At 34.2% G+C, this 15,659-nt stretch overlaps 1 protein-coding gene and 2 pseudogenes across 1 annotated transcript; 2 read left to right on the top strand and 1 right to left on the bottom strand.

Moving 5' to 3' along the window:
• Positions 1 to 88: 88 nt before the first annotated feature.
• On the top strand, positions 89 to 5,108 carry LOC119189701 (MICOS complex subunit Mic60-like). The gene is made up of 13 exons (XM_037440146.1): positions 89 to 211; positions 670 to 833; positions 1,379 to 1,504; positions 1,606 to 1,678; positions 1,889 to 1,989; positions 2,204 to 2,314; positions 2,581 to 2,698; positions 2,980 to 3,117; positions 3,311 to 3,414; positions 3,612 to 3,713; positions 3,902 to 3,990; positions 4,443 to 4,624; positions 4,995 to 5,108. The coding sequence occupies exons 1-12, from the start codon at positions 97 to 99 to the stop codon at positions 4,618 to 4,620; spliced, it is 1,419 nt and encodes a 472-aa protein (XP_037296043.1). The 5' UTR covers positions 89 to 96; the 3' UTR covers positions 4,621 to 4,624; positions 4,995 to 5,108.
• Positions 5,109 to 5,901: 793 nt separating this feature from the next.
• On the bottom strand, positions 5,902 to 13,124 carry LOC115454523 (annotated as a pseudogene).
• LOC119189647 overlaps positions 6,946 to 15,659 on the top strand; it is a 12,861-nt pseudogene continuing 4,147 nt past the window's right edge.

The raw sequence follows: 15,659 nt of genomic DNA, 5'->3' as shown, positions 1-15,659 counted from the left end.
TATGTATTGCAGAATAAGCAAGAGATCCCTACAATATTAAGCGAGACCGCTTCCTAAAATTTTTTATATAGGCTTTTATTTCAGCTTGTAGAAGAGATGATGCTAGATTTCTCTCTGTCTAATCTGGACGATCTTCATACAGCCATGGGCAAGCGCGGAGAACAAGTCAAAGATTATTTGAAAAAAGCTGCTTGTGCCAAGACACAACTGGGTTCGTAGTATTATTAGCCTATATTGGTTTTCTTTGCAAAGTATAAGTAACATACAATAATTTTTTTTTGCTATAAAAAATTATTATTTTGTCCAATTCAACCTTAATTAATCTGTCTAAGCGGCAATAGCCTAGTTGGGAGTGGAACGGACTGCCTTGACGAATGTCCGTAGGTTGGAAACCCAAGTGCACGTATCTCTAACTTTTCTAAAGTTATGTGTGTATTCTTTGAGAATTATCACTTGCTTTAATGATGAAGAAAAACATCGCGAGGAAACCTGCATACTTGAGAAGCTCTATATATAAGAATTTTGAGGATATGTGAAGTCTGTCAATCCGTACTAGGCCAGCGTGGTGGCCTAATCAATAGTACAGTAGGCCAGTGCCCAGTGCGACTGAAATTATACCTAATGTGTCTGGAACTAAATTTATATACATGCTTACCTAAACTGTTTTAGATGAATTAACCCGATATTTCTCATGTGGCGTCGATGCGCCCAAAGACGAAATAGATAACACCAAATGTATGATTAAAGACTACCAAAATAGGATCACGTCTATGAAATCAGAGTATGAGTGGGAACACGACAAATCTATAGTCATGGATAGACAATGGCAGAAGGTAGTGTAACTCTATGTACGATTATTGATTTTGATTATGTTAGATGAAGTTTCTTATAAGAAAATAGAAAAAAAAATAGTTGACTATAGTCAACACCTCATTTAAGGATCATTTTTAATAAACTCTTCCTACTTAGCTATCAGTGGCGAAAGTGAAATTTTCCAAAACGGACCTGACATAACATATAAGTTAATATTCATTATTGCAGTCTGCAAATACTTCTAAGGATAATTAAAATCTACATAAATCCTATATAAAGGGAAGCCGGTAGAAATCGAGTTATATGGACCCTTCCCCACTGCTACCTTTACGTATTAGCTTACATTTGGGGCCGTAGTTAAGACGTCTCTACAATTGTTAACGTCAATAGAAAACAAAAAAGTAAAAGATTGAGATACAGAATTATCGCTAGGCCATATCACTTCCATACATATTTTTGTTTTGTATTAGAATGTAGAAAGGCGTTTTGGGTATGATCCCTGTAGATCTGTAGGTAGAGATATAGCGAATGAGTCTTATTCTTTTATCTTTCTATTTTTTTCTAGGTTGGAGAATTCATGGGTAAATACGTAGAGGAAAATCAAAGTTTATTTCCTGGTCTAAAGTACGATCAGAAGAAGCCGTCACTACCAGGCGACCCGGATTTACTACTCTATCATGCTTTCAGATATGTATGTTGTCTTTATAATGGTATTTATTTCGATCTGCCGCATTATCTGTCTTAATTATACTGTGAATGTATTTTTTTCCACTTTATTTTTATTTGTAACAGATTCAATTGTTGAAAAGGGATTTGGGCGAAGCAGTAGCTGGCATGACCGACCGTATTAATAGAGGATTAGAAAGTAAGATATTTAGCGATCGTAATTATTCTTGAAAATCAATTTAGGCCGGTACATGAAGTATAGTGTATTAGTCTGATGGCATTGTACCGAATAATACTATCTTATTCAGCTCAAAATCCGCCCTAGGCATGGTCCAGCGAAAATAACAATTTATTGTAGTGTAGCTAGTTTTCCAGGTCACCATATAATAAATATAATATATTTTGCCAGCTTTGCCGCAAGGCGATAATATCAACAAAGCCAGAGAAGCAGTCATTGATGCATCTGTTAAAAAAAGACTACTAGACATGGATAAGGAATTTAAGAAACGGGTACTTGAATAAAATGTTTATTTTGGTTAAGGGTCTTAGTTTCTCTACTCTTGTCTGCTAGTAAGATGTAGTTTGTGTTTAATAAGAGTTGTAGACCGTATGTCCATTTACTGATACTATAAATTCATTTAATTACCCTGCATTCTTCGACAAATTCTTTTATTTTCACCATCGTAAAGTATATTCCGAATGGTATAACCCAGATTATTTTTAGTATGATGATCAACGCTGTGCTAACGAAAAGATGTTAAAAGACGCGATGAAGAAACAAACTGAGAGACATGAAGAAACTTTACAAATAAGAATGCAGCAGAAAGAGAAAGAGGTGATTTTTTTAAATTTCATTATTAATATTATATTCAAATTGTTTATCTATAGGTACTTAATACTGAAGTTAATGCTATGTATATACGTATTAATAAATTTAATGCAAGATTTCTTTAGTGAATCTTTTATCACTCACGAAGATTATTACTTAAACAGGCTTAGATATTTTTTTTAATTTAACACTTTCACAAATAGAAACCAGACAATTGATACCAAATATAAAAAACATTTTCCTTAAATACAATGCGATTTGCATTCATACAGGCGACAGAGAAACTGAACAAATTGGTAGAGGAGAAAGTGGCATCTGAGAAGAAACAGTTTGCGAATCAATTGGCCGAGACGGCAACGAAGTTGAAAGTAGTCGAGGATAAATTGAACGGTATTTTGTGACGCGTTACTATTGACCAGTAACATAAATCGAAAATGAGTTTCCAATTTTTACGTTAAAAAATATAAAATTTATTACATGATGTTTGTTTTGTTTAATAAAAATATATGATGTTACCTTGCACGCGGTGATTATATTCGTTCAGATAATTAGCTTGTTTGTTTCCTCGCTTTCTGCCTTAAAAATATAAGTAGTTAGAAGGCTATAAAAATCATATTGTTACCTTTATATTGTTATGCAAATAAATAGAGTAAAGGTGGATATTTTTCCAGCCCGTCTAAAGGCCGAGCGTGAGACGAAAAGATCGCAAGAGTTGTGGACTGCAGGAGCCGCTCTCTTGGCCGCTACAAAGAAGGGAGAACAGTACGTTAAAGTGGATAAAGAACTAAAGGCTATAGAAAAGGCATCTGGTAATAATTATTTGTTAGACGAAATTATAACATCAATTACAGTTAACACTAATACGATGCTATAACTAATATACATATTAATATTAAGTCCTTAATTGTTATAGTTTACAATCATTTTAGTTTTTAATATATGCCAAAATAACTCAAAAATAAAGTTTGTTACATAATGCTCGTCATATATTACCCTGCTTAGGTGATGATGATAAACTCGTACTGAGCGTGCTGAAGGCCATACCAGATTCAGTTAGAGAGAAAGGAGTGGTGCCGGAGAGTGTATTACGGCAAAAGTATCATGTGGTAAGCTGACGGATTGAACTAAAGCCGCAATTTCCTTGTGAATACATTTTGCAGATATGACATCATATAGCGTTTTTTTTAAAAGTCATGTTGCATGCAAGTTCAGCTACATGCAGGCTACTTGCGTAATAGAACCGCGGTATAATGCTGCTTAATGATTGGTCACCTAACTGTAGTAAAGTTTTATGTGATGTCAGATGGAGAGGACCGCATTGAAGGTGGCGTTGGTAGAGCAAGAAGGTGGAACTTTGCCAGTCTATATGCTTTCCTGGCTACAGTCGGCTCTGCTTTTTATGAAGGTATTGAGAGTTGCTAAAGCAGCTTTTAGTTTCATGTTACTGTACTGTCTAGTTACTAATATTTCTCGGTAACAATTTGATAACGTCTGCGCGACGACTTAATCTCGCCAGAGTCATCAAATGTTGCCGTATAAAAGTTATACAAATAAATCGTGAGCTTCACTGGATTTTTATTTGTAACTTTTCAGATACCAGGAATTCCGCAACAAGAGTACGATAAAATTCCTGAAGTCCCACCTAAAGATTTAGATACCTTTGATTTATTACAACGGGCTAGGTAATATTTGCACCTATTTAATTATAGTTTTTGTTTTGATCTATCAAAATAAAATAGCCCATATTATCCTATCTTGGGGTTCCAGTTTGCTCCGTATAAAATTCAACCAGGCCGACATAATTGTGTCGACCGGCGAGTAATCATCTCCCGTCAGTTGACAATCTGTTTAACCTTACACACAAAAATAGTAGTCACAAAAGTATTAAAATAAATCCGTTTAATGGTTTACCTGGTGGAAGCGTAATACACGAACAGAATATCGCATTTATTATTTGACCAGCTTTTGCTCGTGTGAAAGAGTTTTCTGTAGCTCTCCTCGGCAACCCAACACTAAAAAAAGTTTTTAATTCGAACCAGTAGTTCTTGATATTAGAGCGTTCAAACAAACAAATTTTCAGCTTCATTATAATAGTCTAGATTACGGGTCTCTGAATAGGCTAATTATGTCATAGGTTTTGGATTGACCGCGGTAACCTAGCAGCAGCCGTGCGTTACGTGAGTTCTTTAGAAGGCGCTTCGAGGGCAGCAGCTGCTAAATGGCAAGAGGCGGCACGGTCACACCTTGAGACGAGGCAGGCGGCCGAGGCAGTCCTCGCTCATGCTGCTGCACTAGGTCTACAGTATATTTAGATGGGTAATGTTAGTCTTGTAAAAATTATGTAATGTTAAAAAGGAATGTTGCTGAATTGGAAAATATAACTATATTTATTATACTTTAATAAATAATAAGACGAAGAAGCCATTAGTCCTATTAGTAAGCGATAGGAGTATATAATAAACTGAACAGTAACTAGAATATTGCACTGTTATCCTGAGAGAGTAAATATAAGTGGCATAATGATGAGTAATCCGGAACACAAGAAAGCTTGCAACAAAATCAATCAGAGAATATAGTTTTTTTACGAAAAGCTTATAACTTTAAATATTGAAATTTATGCAAGGAGAACAGTTATTAGCTTTTTAAATCTACAGATCTGTTAAATAAATCAAACATTTCATTTCAGATTCCGTAAATTTTCTACAAGAAGAAATTGTGGTCGTTGCTATAGTTTTAATTTACACAATGTAAATACTCATAATTGACAACTTTTGTAACAGTTATGATTTATATAAAATTGTATAAGTAAAATGGTACAAGTATACGATGTTTTATTGTAGCTTTGTGTATAACTGTCTATTAATTTTTCGCTTTGATGGTGCCGTGCATACACTCCTTATAGATATGCAACCGCAAGGAAGCAGGGCGTCTACTCCTAAAATCGACAACGATATGTCGGAAACGATAGGAAACGATACGATACTGCTCCGATAGTATGTCAAACACCCTACTCTAACAAATGTTCGGATTCATTATCGCTCAGTCATTTATCATAACCAAAGACTAAATTTATGTTTTTATTTCGTTGTTCGGAGTGAATGATAACTGCTAAATTCATAAAAATAAACAAATATTCTCTATGTAGTCGTTGTGACAAGACATCATAAGTGATATAAATTTATAGACAGCTCGATAATTCAAAGCCTCAGTTCAAAGCATTCAAAGTTTAAAACATTTTATTTACTTACAAGAATTTTATTTATTGTTTGTATATACTATTATTACTTGACATGGGCAAAATCACTGATGATAAAATGTAATCGGAGGAAGCCATAATTAAAAGAAGAAAACTTTCTGAGAAAATTTGATAAATATGTTTATACAACGAGTAAGTACATTTACAAATTATATCTATTTTATTTGTTTAGATTAAGTATGTTTGAACCGTGCAGTGCGGACCAGCTAATGTACAAACTATTCTTTAGACTTAAGTCACTCATACCTGGAATTTTGATGATGACACAAATGTATGAGAGTGTATTTATAATTTAAAAAAATTAAAGTTATTATTTCTTTGTTTAGGTCCTCCCGCGACTAACGAGAATGCTGCCAACGCAAAGGAGTGGCATTACCCAACGGTTGTAAAGATGGAACAAGAATAAAATACTTACTGACTAATATTGAGTTAAGATTGTCAGGAATAAAGAAAACATTACTAGAAATAGTACATTTATTATAAAAAAAAACCAACAAGCTAGTTGAATTTGTGCTCTTTCTATTCCCAACAATGATATCAAATTAATGTTGGTCAATAATTTGTTTTTCTTTGAAGTTATTATAATAATAAATATGTTTATTTTGTTGTTAACTGATAGGTAACTATTGGCTATAATATGTCTTAATTATTATAATGATAAGTGAAATAGGTTTATAGAAGCCATTCCTATGTCCATGTTTGTTCCAAATCAATGCTAAAAAATAGGTATAAATTGTTTTTGTTTATTTTTCGTTTAATATATAAAATATTAATAAAAATATCATCTTATTGTTATTTTATTTGTTTGTTGTTCTTATTTTCATAAATGATAATTGGGTAAGGTACTACATTCATAGCAAAGAACCACTTAAATCTAAAAATAATGTAATTGAAATGTTCTCGTATTTGCTGCTTCCTTTTGCGACGGGCCATATTTCCGTCCCCGTGGGCTTCTAAGGTGAATAAAAATCCTCGCAATTGCATTAGAACTGATCGTAAATACCCAATTACCAGTTATTAATTCCACAATCTTAAATACATTAATAATACGATAATGCCGACGACGGCGTAAGAGGTCTCATTGTGCTTATCGTAAACAAAGAGAATAAAAATATCGTAAATATGACAGATGCGATGATGTGAAATGCAAATCTTCGTCACTGACAGTTACCATTAAGAGTAGGTTTAAATTCGATAATGTCGAATCTCTTTCGTTCGTTTGATGATCGTTACGATACTAAAAACGATGTCACAGAGTAGGCTTCGACACGACAAATGTCACGATATATCGAATATCGATTTCGCGAGTAGACGCCCTGGGCCCTTATTCTGTATGATAGTGTAAACGCGTAACGCGGCCGTGTCATGTTATCTTCGAGAAATGTGCGTGGAATGGTATTCTGTAAGCCAAATTTCTATAGTCCTAAACATGATGCGTTGTGTTATGCTTGTAACGCACGGTTAAAATAACGTGCGGGATAGAGAATAATGCCCCTGAAGAGTGACGAAATCCTCAGAACGAAATTTATTTACAACATTACAACTTGATTATGCATAGTCCGAGTCATAATGATAAATGTAAAGGAATTGTTTCTTTTCCATGACAAATCTTTCACCAAGGAGTTTTAAAGTTAGTTTGTGGAAAATTATGTAAACGGATATTTAAAATAAAATTATAATTTATTTTCGCCTTTCTAAGCTTATGTGTTGTCCAGATGCTGGCTTCAACAGAGCTTCCATCTTGAGAACTAGTTTGCTAATGTCCGATGTAATTTTGTATCGTCGCAGGATGTGAGTAATGGTAGTTTTCATTGACATCATAGCGTAGTTTTTACCTGAAATAGAACAATTCCTACATTACGAGTCAATCCGAAGTCTACTAGGACAAATAGGGTGCGAACATTTGGATATCTCTCGTAATTTTTATTAATATTAAGCAGACAGTTGCAATATATTAAAGCACTGTTTATTTTCTATGATTTATAATAAGGCCGTAAGTTCTCATATCATTGTTTTCTAGCCACTGTGAAAATTGTTGAAAGGTCGTGTCATACACTAAAATCTATTTTATATATTACTGGTTTTATCACAGTTGTGAATAAATCTTGACGTACCAATACACGATCGTCTGCCAATCCCAAAGACTCCGAAAGCGTTGGGGTTCTGCGGTAGCGTGGCACGGTTGAGCCATCTCTCTGGTCTGAACTTGTCTGCATCCACGCCCACACAGAGTTCGAGTGGAGGCCACACACCAGCACGTAGAAAGTGCTATTGGCTGGTATTGTGTATTTCTCTGCGGATTTGTTGACGAATTAAAGACATTTTTTTCATTGTTCGTTTTTAGTAACGCACTTACAGTCTCACTTATAAAAATTTCGATAAGCTATGCTTAGTTAAAACACTAATTTACTCGATCAGCTGAAAGTCAAAACCCGCCATATTGCCTCTTAATAAGGTTTAAACTAGGAGACCGGTGATGTTTTGACAGCTATTTAACCAATTCTTAATCAGCTCTTAACGCTAAAACAAGTTTATAAGTAAGACTGTTAGTGTGGTTTCCAGGTCCTGAGTTGTTCACTTCTTGTTAGGAATTTTTTTGAAAAATATGATTACCTGATTTTGGAATTCCGAGTAATCTTTAAAATTATTTGCATTCGGATTGATATGAGATTGCAATGCAGAAGGATAATATATATACTTACTTAGTGTAATATCAGTTTCGGTATATCTAGCGACTACCGGTACGGTCGGAATATACCTCAATGATTCTTTTATTACAGCTTCCAAATATACTAATTTTGATAAGTCCAGTTTATCTACATCTCTATCGAAATCATTCCCAAATACATCTTGTATCCTGTAAATAAAAATAATAATATAAAATCTATGCTCTTAAATAAATGGCAATAAAATGAGTACTATCTACATTAGCTGTTTAATATGATGTCAAATAAAATGTACTTGTAACTTTGAAACAGGCTTAAGTGTCAGAAGTTGTACACAATTCCTAGATGTTAAACAACAATTTACTATCGCGAATAGGTCTATGTAAGACTTCATCGACCCTCATAATTACTAGGCTTTAAAAAACTTGAGCCGTTGATCTCTCGGAGGTTCTATACTATACTTGAACCCTGTAATAATAGCAAATGATCACTTTGGATATACTCACTCTTTGTACGCTCGTTCCTGAACCTCTGGATAGGAGCCAAGTAACATTAGCGTGTGGCAAAGTGTATCAGCTACCGTATCATAGCCCGTGATTATCAGAGTGTTCAATTCATCCACAATTTCGGCGTCAGTCAGTGATCCTTTTTCCATTGATAATTTCAGTATGTGGTCCACGAACGGTCTGAATTCATCTAAAATAATAATATAATTATTAGACGTTTCGAAGTATATATCAATGAAATGAAATAAAAGTATGACTGCCTAGGTGTATTATCGGTTCGAATATTATGTAGGACAAAGTGTTATTGGGTTTTTTTGATCAATATCAGATTAAAGTCTGGAATTTGTGCTCGATATGGCGATGGGCTTGCTCCCATAATATTATAGGAGGGAACACACATGGTGAAAACTGGGTGCCCTCGTTGCACCTCTGCCTATCCCTCGGGAATAAAAATTTTAATGTTTACGTTTTTTTATATGTTTTATTGTATGTGCCATATGAAAATATTGTTAAATAAAATTACCAATGCATTTGCAGCCCTGTTGCTTTAATTATTAATTGAAACTAATTACTAAAATTACCTGACGATTCATCAGTATTGGTAGCGTGTGCATTTTCAGCTGCTAATTTTGCTTTATTTGCTTGTAAAACCTAAAATGCCGTAATAAAATGTTTTTAAAAGTTAAGTAATCTTCGAAATTCTTGAATTAAGAAATTTGTTTTAATTCCTTTAAATTTAATACTAGTTTACATAGAGTTATTTGTGAAGTGCAGTGAAATGGCAATTCGAGCCTACCGCTTGTTTGATGGTAAGCAATACGACTGTCTAAAAATTGTAACAATACGGTACTTTGAATTAGAAAGTATTGCATGCCCTTCAATGTGCTCGTCATCCGGAGACAAAAGATGTTAAATTTCAGTCTAATTACGCTGGGTATAATATCCTTTAAACCCGAACACAGTGCACACTGCTGCTTGCCGGTAAAAATAGTTATTGCAGTGTATCTACCTTCACCTGCTACCATCAAAGCAATTTAAAACACTCTTATCTAAATTTGAATCGATTTCTATATGCTTCTTACTTATTTGCAGAGCTTTATATTTTTTTTTTACCGTATTAGACATATTGTGAATAATCTTCAACAGCTTATCTTGCTGCCTCTTCAGACTGGTCATGTTGAAAATGTATTTGCTATGAAGCCACAGCTTTGAGAATCTCTTTACGAAGATGATTAACAGATCATCAATAGCGTTCAAATATTCCACATTATCTTTGCTTTTATCACAGACGTCGATTCCTAGAGCAGTTTCTAAAAAAAATATGAATATTAATAGGTAGGAACTAGAAAAATTCACGGTATATTATTTTCAATACTATGGACTCACTGAATGTAGCGAAGTACAGCTATTATCATTTAAGAAGTAATTTATTTACACCATAGCATTGTTTTCAAATAATAAATCATCAATCAATGAAAACACCAATATAAAAATGCTTACGACATATAGTTTCCAAGCTTGAAATAAGTAAAAGTTTTTCATGGTCAAAACGCCCTTTTCCAACTTGTGCATCGAAAGTGGCCGCCAGTTTCCTCGCTTGCTTGTTGAACACCCCGATGAACTTGTTAACGACTTGCTGGTTTATGATCGGGTTCAGCAGTTTGCGATGAACTTTCCATACCTCGACTGAAATAATTTAAATATTATTTGATATCCTTTAATAGATGATTAAGTTGGAGAGTCGGTTGTTAAAAATAAAAGATATATGGAAATATTAATCTTAGGCTTGTGATGTTTTAGGTATGTTAAATTTCATTATGAGTTTAGCTCTCGGTACATAAGGCAAACAGATTAGATCGTGAAAGTAAATTAATACATTGAAGAATTAATTATGGCACAGATTATTATTTTATATGATTAAGAAGGTGTTATATGAGTGACGGGCCTCTGAGATAGGCATTCATTGACCTTATCAAATTCAAAATTAGTAACCTAACCACCACATATACAAGCTAGCGCCATTTATTTAAAAAATCAGATTAAAAAAATCAAAATTTCCTATTGCAGCAAGTTACCGGGATAGAAACTTATACAGAGTTTTTTGAGATGGAGCAGCAAGGGCAGTTTAACTGCTGAAGCTACAGGAAAACTATCTTAGAAGACTGTCTGTCATTATTGAAAACATAAAGATGTGCATTTACAGAATTTGGTAGAAACGGTACAGTTACCCGGATTTGCAATGCAAAAACAATTTTTTTTAAGTTTCATGGCGCCATTATAACTTTGAATACATTTAAAGTCAGAAATAAAAAAATATCATGCATTATTAGGAAATGCGATTTTAATGCGCTTTTAAACAAGCAAAAAGACAAATAGCATAAAAAATAACTTTTGCATAAATAACCCCTTTTTCCGGCTCACTGTAATTTTTTCCGAAATCTGTGAATACAGATCCTAATATCTTCAAAAATGATGGACTTCCGATGGATGGATGGATGGAGGTATTTGCACTTACTGCTCTATCACAAAAATCCACCCTGTATTCCAGGACATGGTCTCTGTGTGTGCCATATTTCATTTGAATCCGTTCACCGGTTTTTGCGTTTATTACTAACAAACATCCAAACATTTCCGTTTATAATATGTAGTAGCAACATAATTTAGAATTGTGATATAAGATATCACATCATCATCAGTCTATATCTTTGTCCACTGCTCGACATAAGCCTTCTCCAATATGCACCATTTTACATGTCTTCGGCCTACCACATCCAGTTCTTACCAGCGACCTTTCGCAGAGATATCACATAAGTATAAGTGGAAAGGTAAATGATATTTTAATAACTTTACCAGGTGCAATGAGCAGGCCACTGCCAAGCCAGGGCTTCGCGAATGAATACAGGTAATGTTTTTGATTACACGCATTCAAAGCCATGGTACAGTCGTCTGGATCCGTCAGAACTGGAAGAAATGTAATTTTGAGAATTGTTGTTTTTTTCTCGGTATTTAGTTCATGTAGATCAATATTTCAATCATAATTTATGTTCAGATTATTAATAGCACGTTTCTTAATTACCAATAAAAATATATCACTGATTCCTATGCACAACGCTCTTGATTAAGTTAACAATAGATCATTCAAAAAGTACTTACAATAAGCAGTCAAAGGTCCCATTTTCACCTTCACAATACCTTCGACTTCGTGGCACTCTTGTGACACATCTTTCAGTACATTCCATAACCCTGATCAATCAACACAAATAAATCGTCATATAATTTAATAAGATGTCTTATACCAAATTTAAATAACCCTTCATTGCATTTTTGTAAATAAAAGACTTCTTATCATTACTTAAATTTATTTATAGCATTTTGTTCACCTTGAGTTTCATACGTAGTTTGTAATTTTATTCACCCGTTGACTACAATTTTATGAAAATACCACTTCCTCATAATACTTGAATGTTCGATTGCCACCAAAATATTAAACAACCTATTCCTACCTCAATGGCCAGCAAGACATAAATTATTCTTAGTTAGCAGCGGTTTTGACTAATGCGAGGCTTGGGGAGTATAGCTTTACGAGGACTGTTAATTCGACCGCAGAGAAGTAATTTCTCTTTGTGACCCTCACGCGCTGTAGCCCTCTCTATTTTAATAAAACTAGCTTTTGCTCGCAGCTTTGCCCGTGTGAGAAAGTTTTCCAGGATAAAAGTCCTGCTATAAGTATATTTTCCCGGAATAAAAAGTAGCCTTTGTCCTTCCCAGGATCTCAAACTATTTGCATACCAAATTTTTTCGTAATCCGTTTGGTAGTTTTTAAGTTTATCGCGTTTAGGCAGGTAAACAGATGGGGCGGGGGCCTTTTAAAAATATATCTTTAAGAACTTTTCAAGAGGAACAATTTCGTCATACATGATTGTTGTGTAACTTTAACTGTTTACGCAGCGCACGCAACGGAATTCCTCAAAAGGAATATTTTTTTCCTGGTTTTCCAACATTTTTCATTGATGCTCCGCTCCTATTGATTATAACGTTTTGGCGTGATGTTATATAGCCTATAGCTTTCTTCCATAAATGGGCTATCCAACAGTAAAATATTTTTTCAATTAGAACCAGTCATTCCTGAGATTAGCGCGACCAAACAAACTCTTCAACTTTAAGTAATACATCGGAGTATATATAGATATATGTAGATAGATACTAACCTGTGCTACTTATGGCCATCATTTGAACATGTCCAATCACTGGAAAAGCGCCCGAGAGGTATGGGGGGTCACATATTGAATTTGGACGTTTCCTTAATAACAAATACGTCGATAGAACACACAGAATACAGCACAAAATAATAAACATCATGCACGAACACAACAAAATTCGCGCGTATAATGGAAAATTGCAATTCGAAACTAGTTTTTATAAGATCGAGAGCAATCTCTTAAGCTAATAATTTATAAAAATAATTCTTTTATCGGTTGACATTTGCCTAGGCTGCGAGATATTCTATAACGAAAATGAACTGAACATAGATTTTGAGTAAGTAGTACTTAGTCTCATTCGTTAAGTCTAAGCAATAGGGGCTAGTTGGGCCTATAATAGCTTCATGACTGCTTCGGTGCCTATAGAAGCTATGGTTGCCTATGTTAGTGTGGTTTCTTGGATTAGCCTGGTTACATCCGGTTCAAACACGCCGGACACCAGTGTCAGTTGACATTCTATCTCAACTTCACTTCGCTTATCAGGTGCAGTAGGGTCACTTTGGCGTGCCCGTATAAGAAAAATATAAACAAAAAATAGAGTGAGGAATGTTCCGTAAACAGTTCTTTATTGGCAACTATGACGTCAATCACTTATAAAAAATAGAGTGAGGAATGTTCCGTAAACAGTTCTTTATTGGCAACTATGACGTCAATCACTTATAAAAACAATTTTATATTTGTTGAAATAAAACTATTTTACGGATTTTATCGCGGTTTTTATGTTATAATTTTCTCCAGGCGCGGCGTTTCGAATACTTTGCAGCCTGCACGGTCATTTTTATTTGCTATCAACTCAACAAATACTAATCGTTGCTACGTTTAGAAATACATTTACATAATATTATGATTCAGTGTATGAACTCTATACAAAATTTGTGTCTTTAACATCCATTCAATATAATTAATTTAACTGATTATAATATAGTGGCCTATAAGAGCGTTCAAGAATCACGCTTTGTATGTACTTACATATTTACAAAATTTATACGGACAGCATACGGTTTTGCAACATCGCGGTCACTGCACGGATGGATGCGGCAATATTTGGTGCTTTTCCGACATTAAAATTGTATTTTACGCCGTATTTACGCACACGTCAGTTGTACATTATTTATGTTAGGATTTTTTTTATCAATGGAGATGTTTATTTCGAGGACCATCGTCCTAAAAAAAACCTAATAAATTTTTATGCTAATAATCTTATATCATTATTTATAATTGTACAGTAAACACCTTTCAAAATTAACCTTGGGGACTAGCTTGTTAGTAACCACTAACCAGTGATCTTTGAAAATTGACATAATAATATGTTCTTGAAAGGATGCTTTCAAAAGATAAAACATTAATAATCAAGTTAAAATGTTTATTTTTACATCGCAACAGAAATAAGCTTTGTCGCCATTTCCCCATTGCGAGATATCAAACAATATTCATAGTAGTTTAATAATTCTTATTTAACCGCGCTAAACTTACATACATACAGAGTAGATGGATATTTCCCATTAAGAACATGTAGATTCGGTCAAAAATGAAGCTAAAGTTTTACATGATAAAATCGATTTTCCGGATAGTTCCGAATTCGATAGTTTTCAATCAATTTAAGTATTAATAAATTTTACCATTTAGCATTGATTAGATCAAACGGAACTCAATAATAAGAAACTTTTACCATTGAACCAATACACAGTCTTTCGTTAAGTAGGTGGTGAAATAATGTGCGTAGTCCGTACATTAGTGATGTAAACCCTCTATTATGGAAGAAGGAAGTGAAAATACTATATTGCAAAGCCATAATGAGCTATAAATATGCTTACGTTAAGTACAGACAATAGGCTAAATGTTTGGTTAATGTTGCGGGCCGACCTCGACTGTCAACAACTGTTACACAATCAACAACGATGTTCGTAAATCGATTTCGCTATTCATTATTGTGGGCAGAACTAACTTTATTAGTCAATGTCATTAATGAAAACGTGTAGACTGTAGTCACTTGAAGATGCGGTGGAAAGTGCTGCAGTGTTTTGCTAATAAAAAATATAACATATTTGTGGTATGAGAAATATTTGTTAAAATTTCATCCTTCTTGCCTTTTGCACTGAGCTGTGAGATTGGTGTATGATTTAGAAGGGTTTAGTTTATTTATGCGTACGCCCGCCTGTATGTGGCCTATGGAGAACTAACTCCGAGAAAATTTTATAAAAAATTTACCGAAAGAGCAATGTATTGTTCTCATCATACTGAGATGTCATAAAACAGGCTTTAATGTCCTCTAATTTCTTTTGCTTAGCCGCAGGTATGCACGAAATGGTGGTACCGACTCATGGGGATCATCTACCAACCTATGTGATATACTCGCTTTAGCACGCGGTTTCGCCCGCTTTCAGGCGATTACAAAAATACGATTCTAAGAATTATATTTATTTATAAATAAGGGAAATGCGTCATATACTAAGAAGATTGTATTAACCAACGCGTGTACACGCACTGAAAAAACATCGTAATATAAAATTTAAATTACTAATTGAAAGGATGTGTGATCATAGTGTTGATTTGATTTAGGAAACATAAAAACGGAGCGAGCCTTTAACGCAAACTGACTGGCGCAAAAATGGTCGGGAATTAGAATGCACGATAGCGATACGGTAAATCGCTAATATATCAAAC

The sequence above is a fragment of the Manduca sexta genome, chromosome 18 (genome assembly GCF_014839805.1).
Source record: "Manduca sexta isolate Smith_Timp_Sample1 chromosome 18, JHU_Msex_v1.0, whole genome shotgun sequence".
NCBI classification, from domain to species: domain Eukaryota; kingdom Metazoa; phylum Arthropoda; class Insecta; order Lepidoptera; family Sphingidae; genus Manduca; species Manduca sexta.
The sequence above is the reverse complement of the archived record's forward strand: the minus strand, read 5'-3'. Positions and strand labels throughout refer to the sequence as shown.

What these genes read in the sequence shown, in the direction of transcription:
- LOC119189701 (XM_037440146.1), top strand. Translation starts at nt 97, where the DNA reads ATGATGCTAGATTTCTCTCTGTCTAATCTGGACGATCTTCATACAGCC. An exon ending in TTGTGCCAAGACACAACTGG is followed by an intron (nt 212 to 669) that starts GTTCGTAGTATT and finishes AAACTGTTTTAG; the next exon opens with ATGAATTAACCCGATATTTC. An exon ending in CGGCTCTGCTTTTTATGAAG is followed by an intron (nt 3,714 to 3,901) that starts GTATTGAGAGTT and finishes GTAACTTTTCAG; the next exon opens with ATACCAGGAATTCCGCAACA.